Genomic DNA, 20,965 nt, shown 5'->3' with positions numbered 1-20,965 from the left:
ACATTGGTAGGTTTTTCTTAATTTCTTTATTTTGTAGTACTCTTTCTTTGCCTTATTATTTTTATCCAATGTAATTCTGTCTGTCTTGCCTTGAGTTTTTTATGATTCTTTGTGTAAGCTTTTAGCTTCCCACCTCTCCTGCATAGCTCTTGTTTAAATTGGATTAATGTATATGTGAGTGTATGTTGGCAAAAGTGTGTTTGCATGTATGTGAGTGTCTTTGTGTAAACATCATATCTTTTATGAGAACTATAAACACAAATAAATAAATACATAAAAAACAGTAGTGAAACTATCTATATCTATGGTATCTATTCTATTCTATCTATATAGTATGTATCATGACAATAGCACTGTCTCACAGGTCTTATTTATTATATATAGGCCTAATCCTGGTATATTATTACTGGTGCATTGAGAAACTTTTTAACATTGCCAAGGGAAAACTGAATTTAAACTTAATATAGTGTTGGGTGGTTTGATATAAAATAATGCATCATTTTTAATAAGATGAGTATATGCTTTACATCTAAAATCCATATTTGCAGTAGTATCCAAACCGGTAAAGGTGAAATAAATGTAGTGGACTAAAAAGTACAATATTTCCGGCTGAAAAGCATGCAATAGAAAAACAGTATAAATGCAACATCTGTACAACCTGGAGCAGCTGCTGTGCTACTGTGCCTTTAAATATCCCTTCCAGTCCGTTGCCCCGGTAACCCGGAAGTTTCACGCGCTCCATGCTCTGCACTGGTCAGAGTCCTTCCTGTTTTAGAAATTTCAAGGAGGCAGCAGCAAGTGGACAGTCGCATATACTGATGGTGCGTGAGTCGAACAAAAAGCATGCGTGCATCTACTGTAAACAGCCGTTCCTCTCCGAGACGCTGTGCTTCGTTTTGCTGAAACGAATGTGAAATAAAAGCACGAATACGTCCTACTGTACCTGCTCGCAGTGGCTCCATGCAGAGCGACTGCACACACTCCGGGAGTTGTTCTTAAGAGCACGAAACATTAAACAGGTGTTGACTGTTGTTGAGAACATGACAGAGCAGTCTGAGGTAGCTAAGCGGGTGAAAATGAATGTGTTTTACTGCCTGCAGCGTGGCTTCAAAGCAAGAGGAACTTTGCTACGTTTGCATAATTAATTCAGTTGTTGCACGTGTGCAAGGCTGAGCGAACACACGGCTGCTGCCACACATGTTTCACAGCAATAATATTGTAGTTAGCTGTTAATGCAGTGTGTTATTGCAGTGTAAATGGCCACTTACCAATGGCTACCTTTCATGCAGTTAGCTATGTGCAGCAGTGTAGGGTCAACCTTGGAGACAATTACCTTTATGGTCTTTGGTAAATAAAGAAGGGATGCAGTCTTTTGCAGGTACAGGCATGTTAAGAGTATGCTATAACACAGTACATATGTTCCTGCAATGATAATTCGTTTTCTTCTTTTCAATTCCCACATGTGACAGGATGCACCTCAGTGATCTTTGGGAGCGGGGGACCCATGCTCTCTCATCTCTGTGCATATTGTAGATCACTATGGCCCAGATAGCTGGCCAGGACGACAGAGAGAAAACTACTGCACTCAAAGGTAAATATGAAATAATACTGAAACAATAAAGTGCTCTGAAGACAAGAGGGAGCAAATATACTGAAAGAGGAGAAAAGGTGTTTAAAGGATGTGAAATAGAATTAAGATTACAACCTACACAGCCTTGTAGACTTTGCCATAATAACGTAACGACGTAACTTTCAACATGTTGAAAGTTATGTCTTTTTTTTTTACGTGCTACTTCATTATTTTTAAGCTGTCACTTGCATCATCCTTCACAAGAAGACAAATGTGTTGCTCAGTTTAAACTGCTTTGCTTGCTGCTTTGATCCTAGTTACGTTTTTCCTCTATCTTGACCTGAAGGCAAGCAACAGGCTTGGCTAATACCTATGACACTCAAATTCATACAGACTGTGTTCCTAAAGTCTCGAAAACTATAAGAAAGAGGGTGTTGTTCCTGTGAGGTTACATATTACCATACCATATTAGAGTTAAAACAACAATAATATGGTGCAACAGTCACACTTGAATAAATGTGGCAGAAACACTCATTTTGTCTCATATTGTTGTAAAGGAATGTGCAACTCCTCTCATTCTGATTTGTGATCATATGCCTTTGAAGATTTATGTAGCCTTTCTGACTCTAAATAATTAAAATAAATGTTTGTCCCATGAACTGAAAGCTTTATTTAACAGTTCATATTAAGACTTTTATCTGGACCCAATAGTAGATGACATAGGATAGGAAATGTTCCACTTAACCTTGAGTTGAACACATTCACCCACCCTTTTAGCAGACTAATTTGTGTGAGTGTTAATAGACACTTTGGTTTGGTTATTATTTGATGGGAATATCCTCTTTCCACCTTCAGTACTATGCCACTTGAGGATGATCGAAAGCTTTTAGTTGAAGCAAGAAGGGAGGACTTTGGCTTAGCAGTTGCTGTTATTTCATAACTTAACAAAATAAGGAGACATAATCTAATTATAATGACGGTGGTGTTTCTAGATATTCTTAGGTTATGATGTGATTGAGATTATGACATGGAAATTTTACGTTCTTTGAAGAAAGACAGCTATGACTGTTGTCACTAATGTTTGCTCACCTTTGATCTTCTCTTTTCTCTTTCTACTCAGATTTGCTGTCAAGAATAGACTTAGATGAACTGATGAAGAAAGATGAACCTCCTTTCACTTTCCCCAAAACTCTGGAGGAGTTTGAATATGCCTTCAATGAATGTAAGTACATATTTTAGTCTTCAAAGCGTGAAGCACACCAAGCCTTCTGCTTCAACAAAAAAACACCAAATCCCATGAACTCTAAGCAAATAGAACAACAGTGCTGACAGTTCGAGTGTAATACTTCAGCTCAGGTGAGGTATTAAGTTAAATCTTGGCACTGGATTGTCAAAACCACATGAGGTCTAGATATAAACTGCAGGAAACATAACCTAAGAATTGGGCCTGTTCTCAATACATGACCTATAAGTACACAGCAGTGGTTCCCAATCTTTTTGGCTTGTTAGCCCTCATCACAGCTTTATTATGTCCACCAAAGAGGGATTTTCCCTCTTGAAACTTCTTACATTGTTTCATTTGGATAATTGTTAGTGACCTGAGGAGGCAAAGCTGTCCTGAATTAAAAAACAAACAAACAAACAACAATGTTTTTTCCTTCATTTATTCATTCTTTTTTCATCTTGTGACCACTGGTGTCCACAGTTAAAGCTACTGCACAGTTGGCATAAAAACAAAATTACCACAATCCCCTACAGAAGTAAGGCAGTTTTAACATAAACAGTCTGTCTGTAATTACAGTTCTGTTCAGAGCAATGTCTCCGCTTTTGAATTAATGACCTAAAACTGTCTCAGCTGTCACCTGGAACATTTTGGGGGTAAAGGTGTATTGTAGGGGTGTGTGTGTGTGTGTGTGCGTGTGTGTGTGTATGAATTATTAGTGACAGGAAGGATTAGAGCTGGACTGGGAGTGGTGCGGGTCCAAATGATATAAAAGTCTCTTTAGAATTCTCTTGGCTCGCTTTAATCAAGCCAGGTGGAGAGAAGGAGGAAGAGCTGGAAAGGTGGTGGTGGTTTTGACTCTTAGTATTCCCCTGTAGCCTCTCTCCCTCTCTCTTTCTCACCTCCTCTGTTCTCTGTCAGTGTCTCTGCTGGCTGTCTGCCTGGCTGAGTGGGGGACATGTTGTGTACTCTACGGCCCGTCAGTAACCTACTCAGCCTTGCCCTCCGCCTGACGGAGCATTTGCATAACCTCGCTGTGCCTAAGAACAGAGACACGGAGACTCACCCCCCCCCCCCCCCCCCGCCCCCAACCGCCACCGTGCCAACACCCGCCACCCCCCTACCCCACCCTCAAGTCCCAGCTCAGTCTCCCATGGAGGGAGGAACACATTCTCCATCTCTTCTCCCTCACCCTTCTGTCTTCCCTATTCTCTTTTCTCTCCTTCTCTCTGTATCTCTCTATTTCTGCCTCTGCCCCATTCAAAATCCCCAACCCACACACACACACACACACACACACACACACACACCCATACCCATCTGTATGTCTTGTCAATTTCCACTCAGGCCTGTTTTTAAAGGATAGCATTTCACAGTCGCTTTGGCTCGCAGGCATTTCTATAGCTACACCCAGGCTACGTTTGCATGAGACAGGTGGAACAAAAATGTTAATTTGACCATGTAATGATGTGAATACAGACGAGGCTGTGTACAATAGTTTGCAGGTATCTTAATCACTGAAGATGATGGCTTCATCTTGCTAGCCCTCCAGTTTTCCATTACTGGAAATCCAAGGTTATGTACACCTAATTAAGCGGCCAAATTGAGAACAGAATGCTAATTATGACAGAAAAGAGGAGAAAAGTTGAGAAAACGTTATTCCTCTGAGAGGATGTGTTGGGGGAGGCGATGGAGCTGATCGCCCCCCTAGCTCACACTCACACACACATCTTCTCTCCCTCCCTCATGCACACAGACACACACACACACACACACACACACACACACACACACACACACCTCTTTCCTACAGTAGGATTTCATTATATCTCCTCTCTTCCTTCTCTTAGGCAGTAGTGTTTAGATCCTCACCCCTCCATGAATGCATAATTGATTTTCTTCAAGGTACTTTTTGTGCACACTGCTTTATCCTAACTTCTCACTCGTCTCCTGCTTTACCTCTCAGGCACAAGTCTGCTTTTTAATGCAACATGATGACAATCCTAGATTCAGGATTACATGTTGTCTAACAACTAACCATGAAAGCAAGTGCTGTAATACACAGTGTGTTAGCGATGTAAGATTTATCACATTGAGAGAGGGGTGAAAATTGTGGCAATTTAGAAGGAGATGAAAAAAAACGCTTAAGCAGTATTTTATCTTGAAAAGATGTTATATTTATTTATATCTTAGATGGGTTTCCTCACGTTGTGCAATAATTGAGAAAGTATGAGAGCCCCCTGGCTATTTGGGTTAAGTATGTGTACTTTTCAGTGGTTTAGCTGTTACAAGTTGTGCAGTCATAAAGGTCAAAATTAAATTTAACACTGTTTAGTGTTTTATTGTGTTGTAGTGTCAACCGCAGGATCGATGGGCTCATTGCTAAGGTATAAACGTAGTGGTTCCACAGCCACACAAGGGTAATTGTTTATTAAGAAAAAAAAGTAGTACCATTTCTGAAGAGCATCTTCCTGTCTTATGACTGTTTTATATCAAATAAAAACTGGATGTGTAAAAACTCCTCAATTCCCCTTGAATTATAATAAATCACTCACACAACATTGTCCCAAACAGCTTTTGTTTCTTCTCACTCAATTTGTGTGTGTTGTAATGGCAGCGTGGCTCACTTGCAACAGTTTACAGAAACACACACTAGTGACACTTATTGTATGACCACACCTGGTCCTCCTGGCTGGAGCTGCTGGTGTGTGTGTATGTGTGTAAGTTGTGCTGGTTAGGGTGATTGGCTGATGCCCAGACAGCATCCTCAAAGGAATTGCAAGGAGCAGTTGTTGTCGTAGCTAATGCGTGCCAGGCCACCTTTCTCTCTTCATGCTTATACACACACACACACACACACACACACACACACACACACACACACACACACACACACACACTGATAACCTTTCCCACACTTCCTTTAGTCTTTGCTCTTAGAGATTTCAGGTGGAAAAGGCAGAGACAGACCTGTGGCCTGTCGCCAGAGTGAGCGAGGAAGGAGAGCGAGCGATAGATTGACACAGTTAAAGAGGAAGGGGAGAGGGCTTTTAAAGGGATGAAAAGAAGGAGAGAGGGAAAGAGATTTTTTCCATACCAGCTGTCCAACACTGGCCTGCCAGACTACCCAGAAGGCCGTTGGACTCGCGACTGGAAGAACGCTGCTGCATCCACATGCTTGGTACCTGCCAGATGGGGGTGGTTGAGGGAGGGAGGGTAAGGAAACGAAAGGAGAAAAAGAAAAAGCAAGCATAACATAACATAAGCAATAAAAAACTTAGCTTAGTTTGCTTAATTTGGCAGATAGAGATACTTTCATCCACACACTTGCAGATATATCATTCATATCTATCTTTCTCCCACAGATGGCCAGCTCAGACATATAAAAACGGCAGAGCCCTTTGTGTTCAATGCTAGAGAGGATCTCCACCGCTGGAACCAGAAACGCTATGAAGCTCTTAGAGAGGTAACACGTATGCTTTTTTTTAAAGCTTCATTCAGGCCATCCATGTTCAGCAACTTTGGCCTCAGCTACTGGGTCCATTAGGACTTTCTGTCCTCACCAGTTTTTGTAACATGACATTACAAGATGTTGCAATGGTTGTTCATTCTTTAGAGAACAAATAGATATGACACTTTAACCCTTATCACACATGGACACCTGCGACATGCTTTTTGTATCGTGTAAGGCAGTTACACATACAGTAGATCCCCCATACAGATCGTCATGTCAAGGCTGTGAGGTGTGCTCAGTTCTCACACAGGCTGCCTAAAAAAAGTGTTTTTTTCCTATTGAATGTCGGCTGGTTCTCAAGGCTTGATTGCTGACCATAGGCAGCCCCACTGTCATATAATTTGATTTGACATTAATTTTTGCTGCCTATTTTACACAGTCCAACAGCAAGTTGTCAAAGTCAACATTTGACTCATCTAAATCCTTTTTTAATTTATAAATGTATATGTCAAATATAAATAAGACAAATATTGTAACGTATGCATGCTTTATCCAGTATAGCGGCTGTTTTGATTCACACTGAGGAAGCATTACAAAAGTGTTAAATTGCACCCTTTACTCAGTAAAGTTTGTGTGTAAAAGGGGCTATAGAGCTCCTGCAAATTCCTCCCTTACAAACTAGATGTAATGTGTTGTAACTTGCTTTTAACACCTTAAATGCCAGTGCCACAGAACGTCTTTGTGGTCCAGGCCTCCGTCAGATTACAACCAGGAAGGTTTACAAGTATTTTAAAGGTCATGGTCCGCTGAGACAGATGAACACAATGGATTTCACACTAATCGTCTGCTTGTCAGCTTAGTTGAGGTAGGAGTTGAGTTTGAGGTCAAATTTGTCACATAACTCCAGTCAAATTTCGAAATGTGAAATCTGAACTGGACAGGGACACATTGGCTGATTCAGAGTAAGCTCCCAAATCAGATGTGAAATCCGCACCAGAACCTGATCATGTGTCTGAGACTAAGCCTGCTACTTGGACCCCCAACCTCCTCAAAAGAAAAAGCCCTCAACCAAGCCTTTTGAGGCAACATTAAGAAGGCACGCAGTACTGGAGGCCTGTCTACATTGTTCTGACGGAGACTACATGCCTGACACAGCATGTGCAGAAGAGAATCAACAACCGTCTTGACACTTTTCTGCAATTTTGCAACCTAGAGATCCCGACACACATTAGATGCTTTACAGTTGCTGATGCACGCAGGACTGGTGTGAAAGGGACGTCACTGCAAATGAACTGATGGCCTTTATATTTCTTTGCTACAGCATATAGATGGAGTATATGATGGGAAAAGCAGGGACAGAGAAAAGTTTCTTTTGTAGGATTCTATGCCACAAAATACCTACAAATACGACACATTTTTGTGAAGTTCCTTGATGCTGTTGTGAATTTCTGTGGTCGTCCAACTGCATCAACATATATCCAATCATACACCATCCTAAAGTTCACCTCTAATTCATTCCCACAGTACCACCACATGCAATATGCATTCAGATAATGAGACAAATGTTCTTTTGTAATCTGTTTTTTTTATTTGCATCCCCTGCTATGTTGCTTTTAATTGTGTGCATTCTTTGAAGTTCAAAGCAAAGTGATAGACCCGTTTGTGGGATTACCTGGGTGTTTTTATTATTTCTAATGCAGGTATACAGTAGCTCCTTTGAGAGCCAGCCTTCTGTGAAGGCTTTCCCCCCCTTTTTTCTTTTGCCTGCTCTGGCACTATCTACCAGCATCTAAAAAGGCTGTAGAAACAAACATTTGGTAGCATGCAAACAGAGGCCCTGAAAGAACACACAGACATTTAAACTAACTGAACTCAGGCATCCGAGGGGGGACAAACATTTGGAGGAAACAAATAATCATCAAGCAGGATGTATGCAAATTTTATTCATCCTGTGATTAAAAAATTGACAGAAGCATCTTCTTTAGGGAAGAAAAAAGGAAATGGTGTCAATCAGTGTTGATACGAGCTTGTGTAATGAGAACAGATAGTGTATGAGTTGTGCTGCAGGAGATTAACTGGCTGAGAAGAAAGGAGCACTACCTGAATAAGCAGTGCTAGCTGTCTGTTGGTTTTAGGCCACAAATGATTCAAGAAAATGAATATTGTACCTCGTACAGCTTTGCAAGTACAAAGGCATTGTTTTTGCTGGTAAGAAATATGCTCCATTATAAATAGAAACAACTACTGAATTGTATGCCTTTGGTTGTAAAAGTGGGTTATGCTGCTTAGTCAGCCCTTTAAGAGTGTGCGTCACACAGGTGTACCTGCATGCTAATTTCTGTGTCTGTCTCGCCGACACATGCAGATGTATTTGTGCTTGAATTCCTCCTTCTATGCTGTTGTTTGTCAGTCTAGTCTTTTCTCTCTTCCCTCTCCATCATGTCTGCATCAGGCAGGATGTTCGACTTTGTCAGATGTCATGAGGGTAAATGTAGAATATGCAGACAGGCCTGTTATGGGCCAACATCACTCCACAACACAAACCAATGCCCTCTATCAACCTGCCACCTGAGACGGTCTGAGAACTAGCCATAATTCAGCCTGAGAGCTGTGTGAGATGGCACAAGGACGTGGGTGCATGTGTTTGCCCCTGGCAGTATGAATAGAATGGCATCATCATTGCCCCCTAATGTTCACTCGCAATCCTTTCTCTATCTCTGGAGGACTTATGGATGCTTCCTGCTTTGCTACAGTGCAGAAGCTCTTTGCTCTTTGCTCTCTGCTTAGCTCTTATTTTTGCTACTTTTTCGTAGAAAATCTTAAAGGAGGTTTCCTATTGCGACAAAGTCATTCGGAGGATACTTTATGACAACTCTGGGTTGCGATGATCTACTTTGAACTAGAGCTCTGACAATCATGACATTTTAGTTGACGATTAATTGTCATACAAACAATTGCATTTAACGATAAATCTTATTTTTCTCTTAAATTTATGCCACACAGTTTCTGTTGTCTGGCTTTGCAACTAGACCTAAATCAAAGCCATGTTTCCATCCAAACATTTGCAAGTTTTCTAATTAGAAAAGCTGGATGGAAGGTTCAAAATTTGAAACTTCTACACTATCACTAAAGAGGTTTTACATTCACTTGGTGTGTTTTTTTCTCTTTTTTCTATAGAGTTTATGCAACACATAAATAAAGGAAACTTGTTTGTCTAATAAATAATGATGTAGTGAATATTACATGACAGATGAGTTATTTCGTCCAATTACATTGCACAACAACTCTGAACTGGGTTTAAACGTACTGAAATGAAGCAGACTGTCTGTAAATGGTCTCCAGCTTAACTTTCCCCACAGCTGTCAAACGCACTGCTGCACCTGTAGGGGAGACTCTGCTATAAATCAAGAGACCCATTATTGACACCTCTCTGTCATCATCTTGCTTCGGAAAACAAGAAATATGGTCTCATATGAGCTGAAACAAAACAACCTACCCAATAGCAGTAAGGTCTAGACAGCCAAGCTCTTTTTTTCCCCCATGTTTTTTTCCCCTGACATTGGACCATTGTGCTTTGGTAGTTTATTTCCCTCAACCCAGCTGATGGAAACGCACCTGTAGGATCCAAAACTCAGTACAGAGTTTAAACCTTAGGTTGACACGTTTCGTATGATTTACCCACACAGCTCACACCGACTCCTCTTGTAGACTGAAGTGAAAGGGTTTATTAATCCACTTTCCCTCATAGAAAAATAAACTTGGCGAAAACAAAAAGAAAAGGCTGAAGTTCCAAATTCAAAAAATCTCCACTAAAGATGAGTGCAAGACTGTAATTTATGGATTCAGCTCAGCCAACTTTGACCCCGGACATCTGGCAGACAGCCAAAGGTGGGAACAAACACAGACCACAGTCACCCCCACATTACAACTGGACAACAGGCTCAAATCATTAATAACTCTCCTTGAGACAGAAGTGGAGATGGCTGCTGTTTGGACATGCGTCACTCTCCCCTCTCCCCTCCCCTGGTTTACACTGGCATTAAATCCAACTCCCGGTCACTGCCCCTCAAATTTACCTGACTTGCCATGTTGTCTGCCTCCACCCCAACCAAGCACATTCTGTAACACTAAAGGATATCTCTAATGAACTAAGATCAGAGATTAAGGAACTGGACGTGATGTTAATGGATGCCACTAAGCTGTACTGACGCAGCTCGATTTACCGCCATTCAAATCAAAACCAATGCCCAGGACAGACAGGGTCCCTGCCCCACCTCGACTACCTCCAATATGCCTCTTCTTTCTCCTATTTGGAATGGACCTACTGCTTTGTATTGTGGCCCCCACCAACGCCCAGAAGCAGGCTATTCTTCTGGACTTACTTACTCGTCTGTCTTCCCAAAAAAAAAAATGCAGATTCATACAATGATTTCACCAGGTGACTATGGTCCCATACAAGCACTAAGTGCATTGAACAAATTAAGGATTAGGTGTGCCAAAATGTTGTCCTATTAAACAAAGAAAAAACTGAAATAATTGTCTTTGGACCCAAAGAAGAACAATTAAAAGCCAGTCCTCAGCTTCAGTTGCTAAGGTTAAAGACCACAAGCCAGACCAAGAATCTTGGTGTAGTCATGGACTTAAACATACATTTTTCACATCCACATTAAGACAATTACAAAATCTGCCAACTGTCACCTCAAGAATATATCAAGAATGAAAGGACTTGTCTCAGCAGGATTTAGAAAAACTCGTCCGTACATTTGTCTTCAGTAGGCTGGACTGTAATCTGTTTTTACAGGTCTCTCTAAAAAGTCGATAAGACAGCATCAGCTAGAGTCCTAACTAAGACCAGGAGAGTGGATCACATCACTCCAGTTCTCAGCTCTTTCCACTGGCTTACTGTGTGTCAAAGAATCTACTTTAAAATTCTTGTGTTTGTTTATAAAGGACGGAATGGTATACTGTCAGGCAAAAATACAGTTCTGATCCGGTGCTCCGTTATGAGGCGTCCAGACCTCTCAGATCGTTAGGGACAGGTCTGCTTAATGTCCCCAGAGACAAAACAAAACATGGAGAAGCAGCATTCAGGTTTTATGCACCACATATCTGGAACAAACTCCCAAAAAACGTCTGGGAGTTTCTTTTAAAGTTTACAGTTCCTTTAAATCAGGGCTTAAGACTCTTCTCTTTGCGACTGCATTTTATTAAGATAAATTTGAGTCTATTTATTCACATCTTGCTCTGCACTGTAGCTCTACTGTAATGTTTATTCTACTGTTAACCTGTCTTATTCTATTTTACCTTTTTTAATCTTCTATTTTACTTTGTTTTAATCCTTTTAAATCCTATTTATTTGTGTCTTTTTATATAGTTTTTTTTTTGTGTTGCTTTTATATCTTGTCTTAATGCCTTTATGTTCTCTGTAAAGCGCTTTGAATTGCCTTGTTGTTGAAAGGTGATATACAAATACATTTGCCTTGCCTATCCTTGCCTCTGTCCATCTCTCCCTCCCTCCTTCCTTTCAGTGTCTTTATATCCTCACAGTCCTGTATTTTGTGTGGAGGACTCTCTCTGTGTGTTTGTGAGTTTGTGTGTCTGTGTACGTGTGTGAGGGGGCTGGGGGGTGGTGGCTGTATTGTCAGACACATCACAGCACCAGATGTCCAATTTGCACTTCAGCCTCGTCTGAATGGAGGGACGGACAGAAAGAGGGAGAACGAGGATGTTGGTGTGGATAATGAATCATTTTTCACTCTTCATTTTTCATCTATAAGAAATGATTCAAAATTCTCCCCATATATTTATGGTATATTATGGAGAGATTTGCAGATGCTATTTTGGAGAAGCTGCACCGGTTCACTTTGTTTGGACACCATGGGCCATGTTTCTGTACATATAAGTGGAGGGCGAATTTGTGCCTGGGTACCGGGGCTGCAGTTCAACACCAGAGAAAACTATTTCCTATAAAGTTAGACTACAGCCTAATATGTAGGCTTGTTTATATTAGCAATGCAATAATAATCATTAAACAAACATAAACAGATTGAATGACATGAGGTGCACAAAAGAAAAAAAGATGTGCAAGCCATAGCAACTATTAGAGAGAGACACAGAGAAAAGAGAGAAGAAGAAGAGCAGGTTATCTGTTAAAAGTTTAACTGCCAGACTGACTGTGATGCTGATGTGTGCATACATAAACAGGGCAAACATATAGCATGTGTGTTTGACTACGTAAAGCATAAAACCATTGGCTAAATGGAGCGAGTTGTGGAGTTGTACATAATCATTCTGGGAAATGTAGGAAATCACGCATTTTTTAATATATTACTATTATAACTATTTTTCCTTTTAACCCAGAGTCAGCCCACTTACTGATGCCTTTTTTATGTCTCTCCGTGTCATCTGAAGGTATTGCAGTAGCATAAGAAAGGGCATCTTTAGTTGTCTGTCTCTGGATAAGTAGGAAAAATAAGATGTCTGCCATGGAAATATCCTTTTATGTTCTGAATGCACTCTATAAAGAGTTTAAGCACTGACTCTGAGGATCTTATTCTCTATTATTCCCATTAACCCCAGTTTGTGAATTGTTATATTGGGCTAATGTATTCTTTATTGTGTTCTTTTTTTCTTTTGTATTCTGTTTTGCCATGTTCAGACTAAGACATTACACAAACCTGGTGTAGTGACATTTTCCGTCCTTGGCTCTGACTGTTATCATAATGGCTGTATTAAAGCTGTAATACAGTGCACGCTATCTGCGCAGTGTTGCCCAGTGCAGCGGGGTCACCTCAGCCTGTGTAGGTGTCAGTTGTAGTCTAATTCCTGTGATTCGGTGATGAATCTCTCTGATAGAAGACAAGCATAGGGTCTGGCCCAGATGGAGCTCTATTAAGCTGTTAATAAATGAGGATTCTTCTCTGCTCTGCCTGCATCTGTGGAATGGAAGGCACTCACAAATTTGTAAACACATGCACACACACACACACACACACACACATACACACACACACACACACACACACACAGTCAGAATATTATAATGAAGTAAAGCTAGCCAGATGGCTGAATTAGAAAGCCGTCTCTCTCTCTCTCCTTCCTCTCTGTCTCTTCATCTCTCTCTCTCTCTGTCAGTTTCTTACACTCTCTGTTATCTTTTTTTCTTGTCCTATCTCCCTGTGTTTCCACATTATGGATGCTGGGTGTTGTCATAGCAGTGACCAGCTGGCCATGGTTTAAGGCCCTGCTGACGTGCCCTTGAGCAAAACACTGAGGAGAATAGCAAAATAATGCTCTTTCATAATGATAAATTATGACAAGCTTATTATATTATATTATTATGCTAAGTTTATGGTAGCAACTTGTGTTATACCTCTACCATGTGCATAAATTACAATATCATCTGCATACATTTGGGTGCTAGTCTCAGGACAAACAATATATGTAGTTAAATGCATCGGGATTTAATGCAGATTGTTGTGGAAGGCCTGTGGAGAGTCAGTGGCCAGCTGTTTGATGATTGTGTACTTGAACAAACTGAGATTGTGTAGTTTACGGTACTGTCCATTAAGCTGAAATCATACTTTCCGCATTCACATTGCTGCAACGCAAATTACATCATCTGCCAGTGTCCACACAGTAGTCTTTGTGTACATGCAGCTGCAGCCCAAAAAGAGTCTACACACGGACCTTACCTTCCGACTGCACATGTGTGAACACGTCTACCTAAACAGACCCAGTGTAGCATGAACAGAACCAGGTAGACAGGATATACAGTAGTGAGTTATTTTGGAAAATCATTGTATATCAAGACATTTTACAATTGAGTCACTTTGCAAGAGTATTAAGCAATGTATTTTCGCGCATTTATTGCATTAGATGTTATGTTTATGTGTTTTTCCACAACAAGCAGAAATGTAGTAGTTCACATAATCAACACAAACCAACAAGAGATGAATTTCATTTTTATGAATTAACTTTGAAAAGTCATGGTGCAGTCATGGAGTGATGCGTCAGGCCCACGGTGGGAACCCCCGAGACAGGCCTCCATACTGTACTTAAAGCATCAGGAGGCCCCATACCGGTCATGGACCATTTTGTTGCGAAGCTAATGGGATTTCTCTAAAGAGGGACTATAAATGACAGCTGTCTGCCCGGATTCACTGACTGCCATCACGTCTCCATTCCCAAAACACTTAAACGCTGCTGCTGCAGCTTCTGCTGAGAGCACAGAGGAGGAAGCAGACACAGTCAGACAAAAATGGTTGCAGGGAGTGGTTGAGGTGGATTAGAGTTGATGAAAGAGAAGGGAATTGGACAGGGGGTGGAGGGTTGAGGCGGGGGTGTTAGAGAAAAGGCAGGAGGGCTGGTAGTTACAGCGCTGGCATCTGTCGCCACCGCCGGCACCCATGGTGGCATACAGTACTTTATTTTGAATTAGACCTCTGCCGGCTTCTCAGTTAACACCTGAGGAGGTCATTACGATGCCATTAGGATGAGTAGTGCAGGGAGGGCGGAGAAGGAGCGAGAGAGAGGGATATCTACGCTAAGTGTAAACAGTCTGTCTGTCAGTCTGTGTCTGAGAACTTTCTCTTCCCCTGGAGAGCCCTCTCTCCTCTGACAGAAGAATGACAGAGACCTCATGGGAATTACACCAGTCTCTCTCTCTATGTCTCTCTCTCTCTCTTTGTTTCCCACACAGACTGACAGATCACAAATTCACAACAATAGGCTCTATTTTAATACCACTTTCTGTTGGTACACGAGGCTGACTTAAAATAAACAACCTTTCTATTGCCTCATGCTCTCTCTCATTTTCGCAGTCTCTCTCTCTTTCTGAGTATGCTTTGCTGTTGTTGCTGCTGTTGTTGTATTGCATTGTTCAGGGGGATTTTCTTCTTTTTTTCCTTTTTCTTCCTCCTCTATTCTCTGGAGAAGAAGGAATGCTTTCCTGGGTGCAGTCAGTGATACGGCATGGGACAGCTCTTTCAGTTTCATTGTATAAACAGCTTTGATGCCTCTTCTTGCTCTCTGGTTTCTATGGCTAAGTGGCTTTTGGAGAGGGCTCTGGACTAGAGAGACAAGAGACATGTGTGTCTGTACATGAGTTTCTGGTGTATGTGTATACAGTCTGTGCTGCTGTCTTGAGTATATTTGTGCACTCGTGTGGCTTCATGGGCCGCAATAAATGTTAGAAATGTTAGTCTCCAATTACATTATTTAAACTGGAAGCTCTGTAACTATGACCTCTGATTACTTAAAAGTTGTTTAAATGTGGGGTGGCTGCATTTTCAATTAAATAATACCTAGACATATACAGAGACTTTTTTTCATGCTTATTTTGATTAATTAATTGATTGATTGTATATTTCACTATGACTGATGTTAAATTGGTCTTAAAGAGTCTTAAACCTGTCTTGATGAAACGACTCCGATAAACATCAGGTCATGTTTCATGGTCGTCTTTGAGGGCTGATTTCAGATCATTGCTTTCTCTTCCTCCCCTGTTATTACCTCAGTTTCTCCATTGCCATTGACCATCTCAGCCTTTACCCTCCCTGCCTCCTGCTTATCATTCTCTAATCCCTATCCTTCTTTCCTTTTTTTTATTTGCCTTACTCTCTATCCCCTTAAAGTTCCTCATCATCTCGTCTTTCCCACCTCCCTGCCTGTCCTCCTCTTCCTGTCCTGGATCTCTTCCTCCTCATGTTTGTTTTGTATGTGCCCGAGAAAGATCATCTCCTTATCGCCCTAGGTGCGGTCGGCCAAACCAGGCATGACTGTTGTAATCAGTGCGAGAACACACACACACACACACACACACACACACACACACACACACACACACACACACATGCACACTCACATTAACGGACACATGTGCACACATAATGTGGGAGGTCTCTCTCTGTAGTGAGGAGTTTGAAAACATATCAACTTGCGGCCACAATGGTCTTCATTAAGACCTTGGCTTGGTGTGTGAGTGAGAGTGATGAAGAGATTGTTATTGGGATGACCAGAGGTTTGCAAGGAGTTGATGTCACAGCTCACCCACTTAAATGCTTCTTATCAAGGCCACGTACCGTACTGCTTTCTCTCCCCGTCTGTCCCTCCTGCCATCGCTTCTTCTCCGCTCAGCTGTTCACTGCAGTGGGAGCTGGCACGAAGCTCTGGCTCCTGGGGATTACTTCTCCATCTCTCCCTTCTCGTCTTCCTTCTTTCCTCCCACTGAGCCCTCCTCTAAGTCCCTTCCTTCCTCTCTGATCCCGCTCTTCTTGCTTCATCGCCACAATGCTTCCTCTACACAAACAAACCACAGACACAGAGGTGACCTCAGCCGCCGAAGGTCTATTTCAGACTCTCCCATGGCCGCTCTCACGGTCATGTAGAAAATCTTGCTGTTGTTCGAGGATACATCATCATCCGGCTGTCCTAGCACACAATCGAAACTCCACTTTTACCCTTTTTTGCTCTTTTTACCCCAGTGAAGGCTGACGTTGTCTCGCGAGGTGTCTTTCGAGGTGAAATTGTGCAGTGTGGGACTTCACCCCCCGGAGATAGACGGAGAGAATCTAAGCTTACATTGACATTTCAGATAATGTTGCACCCATATCTTGTCAGCCTGAATGATATTACGCATTTGCTGCAGATAAAAAGGACATTGTAAGCATGTTTATGGTCATGAAACCTATTGATTTGAATTGATTTAGGTTTCTTTTATCTCTCGCTCCTTTTCTCTCCTTTTCTGTGTGTCTCTCTTAACGCCCTCCCTCCTCTTCTCTTTGTGTGTCTTAATATTATTTGCCAAATCCGCTCCTCATGCTCCTTCTATCGTCCGATGCCGACAATGCAGGCACTCAGCGTTGCTTCCTGCAGGCATTTCATTAAAGTACTAATAACACATTGGTAATTAGGTGACAAAGAGGCTTTTCTTATTGTACTGATCAGCTGCTGAGACGTAGTCCTCAGAGGCCCACACAGAAGGAGGTTGGCTGTGTGTGTGCGCACGTTTGTGAGTACGTCAGGACATGTTTGTGAGTTTCTGAGTTCTATGCGTAGCTGCTCTGAGTCTATCTATATTTTGTTATAGATAGGAAATGTGCATTTTGAGCCAGTGGAGTGCTGGTCCTCCCCCTTTTCAACTCTTACTTTTGAGGAGGATCTTGTTCACTGAAAAGGTCATCCAGCTGCAGTTTACATTATGAACTAAAGCATACAGACGACCACAGCCTTTATACAAGCTTGGATATTAGATTCTTATTTATGATCTGCAGTGTCCTTTTATCAGTGGAAATGCATTCGCACAGTGAAATTCTTGCATTCTTTCCACTTTTTCTCTCTTCTCTTGTTCCCCATCAGTCTCTTTCCCTATTCTATATCAGATGGTTCTCGAGCCACCTGAGGCACTGAACAAATAACGTAGTGCAAATGAAATTTCCTGTGAGGCTTATTGATGTCATTAAACACTAGCATACTGAGGCCCAGAATCATTTTAGTCTTCATCAGACCGGCTGACATTTTAGTGAATTAGCTGTTGGAGGTTTGGTGGCTTGGGGTGAGGTGGGGTTGTTTTAGCTTCTCTAGCCCCCCCCCCCCCCGCTTCACAGAATCAAATGGTAGGATCGATCGTCTCATTTGGTCTGTCTGCTGGCCTTTGATTGGCTGTCATAAGGCTAATATGTGTCTGGTGCCTAATGCTATTCTTGCATGTTGTTTTTTTTAGTAGTAAATCAAGTTAGCATTGAGTTTCTTTCAGGCATAAAAGAGCATGGCAATATTGTGATTATCATGAGAATTCACATTTGACTTAAAAGCAAGTTTCTGAGTACTCTTAAGTTGCATTTGACCTTTTGTTCCTTCCTTCCTTTTCTGTGTGAAAATTTGTGTTTGAAGTTTGGAACATGTAATTTAGGGATATGCATAATTTCATTGTCCCGTGGTTGACATTTCAGAGCGTGGTCTAAAGAAAATGTTTTGTTTTGTGTGTGCCAGAAATTACAAAAGCTAAGCTGGTCGTGGCCCAAAAGAATCCTACCAGTTTTTTCACTTTTTGGTACTAATCTGTTTCATTTTTGCACAGTCATGTCGGCAGCGAGAGCATAGATTTTCTCACTTCTCTGAGGAACTTGGAGAAATGTTGTCATGTTAGTTTGAATGAGTTGAGCTTCCTTGCTTCGAGAAATAGCTGGATGTTTTTTTGACATTCAGTGTTAGCTGTAGTAGTACTTCTATGTTCTACATACTGTAGATTACACAGAGCAAGCTTAGTTTTGATTGGCTCCAAAAACACACTAGTGGCTTGTGCATGTCTGTAGTTTGTACTGCATGTGTTTGTACAGTTTTACAATGTTTTGATGGTGTATATTGATATTTCAAATAAAAAAGCTCAATTACAAACATTGCAGACATTACAAACACTTAGTTTTCCCTCTTTCTACACATGAATGAGATCTGAGCATCATGCCACTCTGTGCTGTGAGACATGATAGTCTCTGGTTGATCCTTGTTTATGTTTGGGGTCATTCAGTTGGTCTCGCGTTGTAGCTGTGGCGCCACCGCAGGCCTTTGGTTTTTCCTGATTTAGTAAGGCTGATGCTTCAAAAGCTAACCAAAGAGAGACTTCACGGCAGAGCTGGACAGCATGTTGCTCAGCTATCCCTGTGGTCCGTCCGCCCATCATTGTATTGTCGTGACATGTACAGGGCAGGGAGTCTGTCATTGCAAGTGTTTGGGAAATATCATCACAGCAACAATAGCTCCAACACAGCTCACTGCCAGCGGCCGTGTGCCCTGTCATCTGTTATCACTGCTCCTCTGTCTTTTCTCTCACAACTGATCAAAGATCGAAATCTGTTCCACACAGCGCTTCCCTCTGTTCTCAGCTGAGCAGGACGTGGGGAGAAGAAAAAATAAGGAAAATGGAAACGAAAGTTGTTAATGTCACTGAACCATGAAAGGCTTGGCCCGAGGTTGGAATGATTCGGTATACAAGGTTCTTTAGTGCTGTGGCTGCGGGGATAAACATAACTTACATCAGCCCTTCGCTTGTACAGGAGATTTCCTCTCCTGGCACTTACAACCTCAACACTCTTAACTGCACTGTGATTCACACACACACACGCTGCACACAGTACGATCCAGACCCTTTCAAGTAGCTCAAGTACACACACACACACACACACACACACACACACACACACACACACACACACACACACACACCAGAGGGCAAACAAGGGCTTTGAATGGTATTTTTTATTCTGTTTGCAAGCATGACAGTGGTTGCTTTTACTTGTTCACACATACACACAGAGGTTAGTTGGCTTTTGTTGGATGGATTGTCTCTTTGTATCAACAGCAATATGAAAATATCCATTGCATTAGACTGCATTAGTATTATCAACGTGATGTTTGACTGTGTGTGTGTTCTGTGTCTTTTTTCTCTCCAGATCATCACTCAGTATGTTTATGAGCTGTTGGAGAAAAAGTACGACATGACTAAAAAAATCCTGCCAGTAAGTACCCAGAGTGAAAAGAGGCATTTTCCTCTTTGATTTATGCCCTTGAAGATTAAAGGGAGTATTAAATATGAAAATTGACGTAAATTCTTAGGCTTCAGAGTGTGATTATGATATTGAGTGTCCTGTTTAAAAAAATAAAGAAAAGGGGATTGTGAGGAGTCAGCTCTCCTCATTCTCTATCAGTCTTTGTCTTTCTCTTTCTATCACACTCAGTTTCTCTCTTACTCCCTCTCTTTCTTTTACCCCCTCCTCTGCCCACATCCTTTGTGCAAAAGTGTCTCCTCAACAAATTAACTGTATTGTGACGTGTCATTTCAAAGGCACAGAGGCGCAGCATGCTGATGCTTAATCTGTTTTGCATTCATTTGCGCTGAAGGGGACTTTCTACTCTGCCATCATGGAGTTATTCTTTGCCCAGCTCATCCAGGCTCAGAGCACACACTTGATCCCTTTTATTTGTTGTTGGAAGCATGTTTGTCTCTTTTTGCCCCCCTTTACCCCTCCATCCCTGCTCTTTTTCTGTTTCTAAAAGTTGTGATCATTTTTCAGGCTGTGTTTATAGGGATGTTAGGCAGCGCTGGTGTTTAGAAGCATAGCAGAGTTAGCTCCAGCGCTAACAGTGTCCATAAATCACCTAGCCAGGGACTCAGCGCCTTTCATTAGCCCCCATACACTTTTGCTGGTTTATCTGCCTGGCCTATTTATCTCATTATTCCTCTGGAAAATTGCTCTGTTCTGCTTTTCTGCTGCCCACCCGCCTGCATGTATGTGGCGTGTGTGTGTGTGTGTGTGTGTGTGTGTGTGTGTGTGTGTGTGAGTGTATTTATGTGTTAGTGGTGGGTCCGTCCACCTGCGTGGCATTGAACTTGTGACCGCAGATTTTAAGAAGATTAACCACAGCCAAGTATAGGGAGAGGGAATGAGGGAGCACAAGAGAATAAAGGGTAAGATTTTCTCCCCCACTCGGCTTTCTTTGTCTGCTTGGATTAAGTTCTTGCAGCTGCCACCCATGGCTTTTATGGACAGTGTTTGTCTCCTTAGAGATTCTTCCAGGCATACTTGGGAGGGATGCAAAGACGCATGGGATGTGGACGGAGCGCATGCACACACACAAACACTACTAACTCTCTTTCTGTCCGTATTACTTTCTGCCTCAGTTTTAATCACATAACGGCTGTTTTCTCATCATGATTATTGAT

General features: G+C 41.8%; 1 protein-coding gene across 1 annotated transcript in view; it reads left to right on the top strand.

The window, feature by feature from the left end:
* Positions 1 to 763: 763 nt before the first annotated feature.
* Positions 764 to 20,965, top strand: part of arb2a (ARB2 cotranscriptional regulator A) — a 149,508-nt gene continuing 129,306 nt past the window's right edge. The window contains exons 1-5 of the mRNA XM_070904954.1: positions 764 to 821; positions 1,470 to 1,591; positions 2,691 to 2,792; positions 6,158 to 6,258; positions 19,695 to 19,760. Coding sequence (XP_070761055.1) covers positions 1,540 to 1,591; positions 2,691 to 2,792; positions 6,158 to 6,258; positions 19,695 to 19,760 — 321 coding nt within the window. The 5' untranslated portion in view covers positions 764 to 821; positions 1,470 to 1,539. The remainder of the gene's footprint in view (positions 822 to 1,469; positions 1,592 to 2,690; positions 2,793 to 6,157; positions 6,259 to 19,694; positions 19,761 to 20,965) is intronic.

This window comes from Enoplosus armatus, chromosome 4 (genome assembly GCF_043641665.1).
Source record: "Enoplosus armatus isolate fEnoArm2 chromosome 4, fEnoArm2.hap1, whole genome shotgun sequence".
NCBI lineage: Eukaryota > Metazoa > Chordata > Actinopteri > Centrarchiformes > Enoplosidae > Enoplosus > Enoplosus armatus.
The sequence above is the reverse complement of the archived record's forward strand: the minus strand, read 5'-3'. Positions and strand labels throughout refer to the sequence as shown.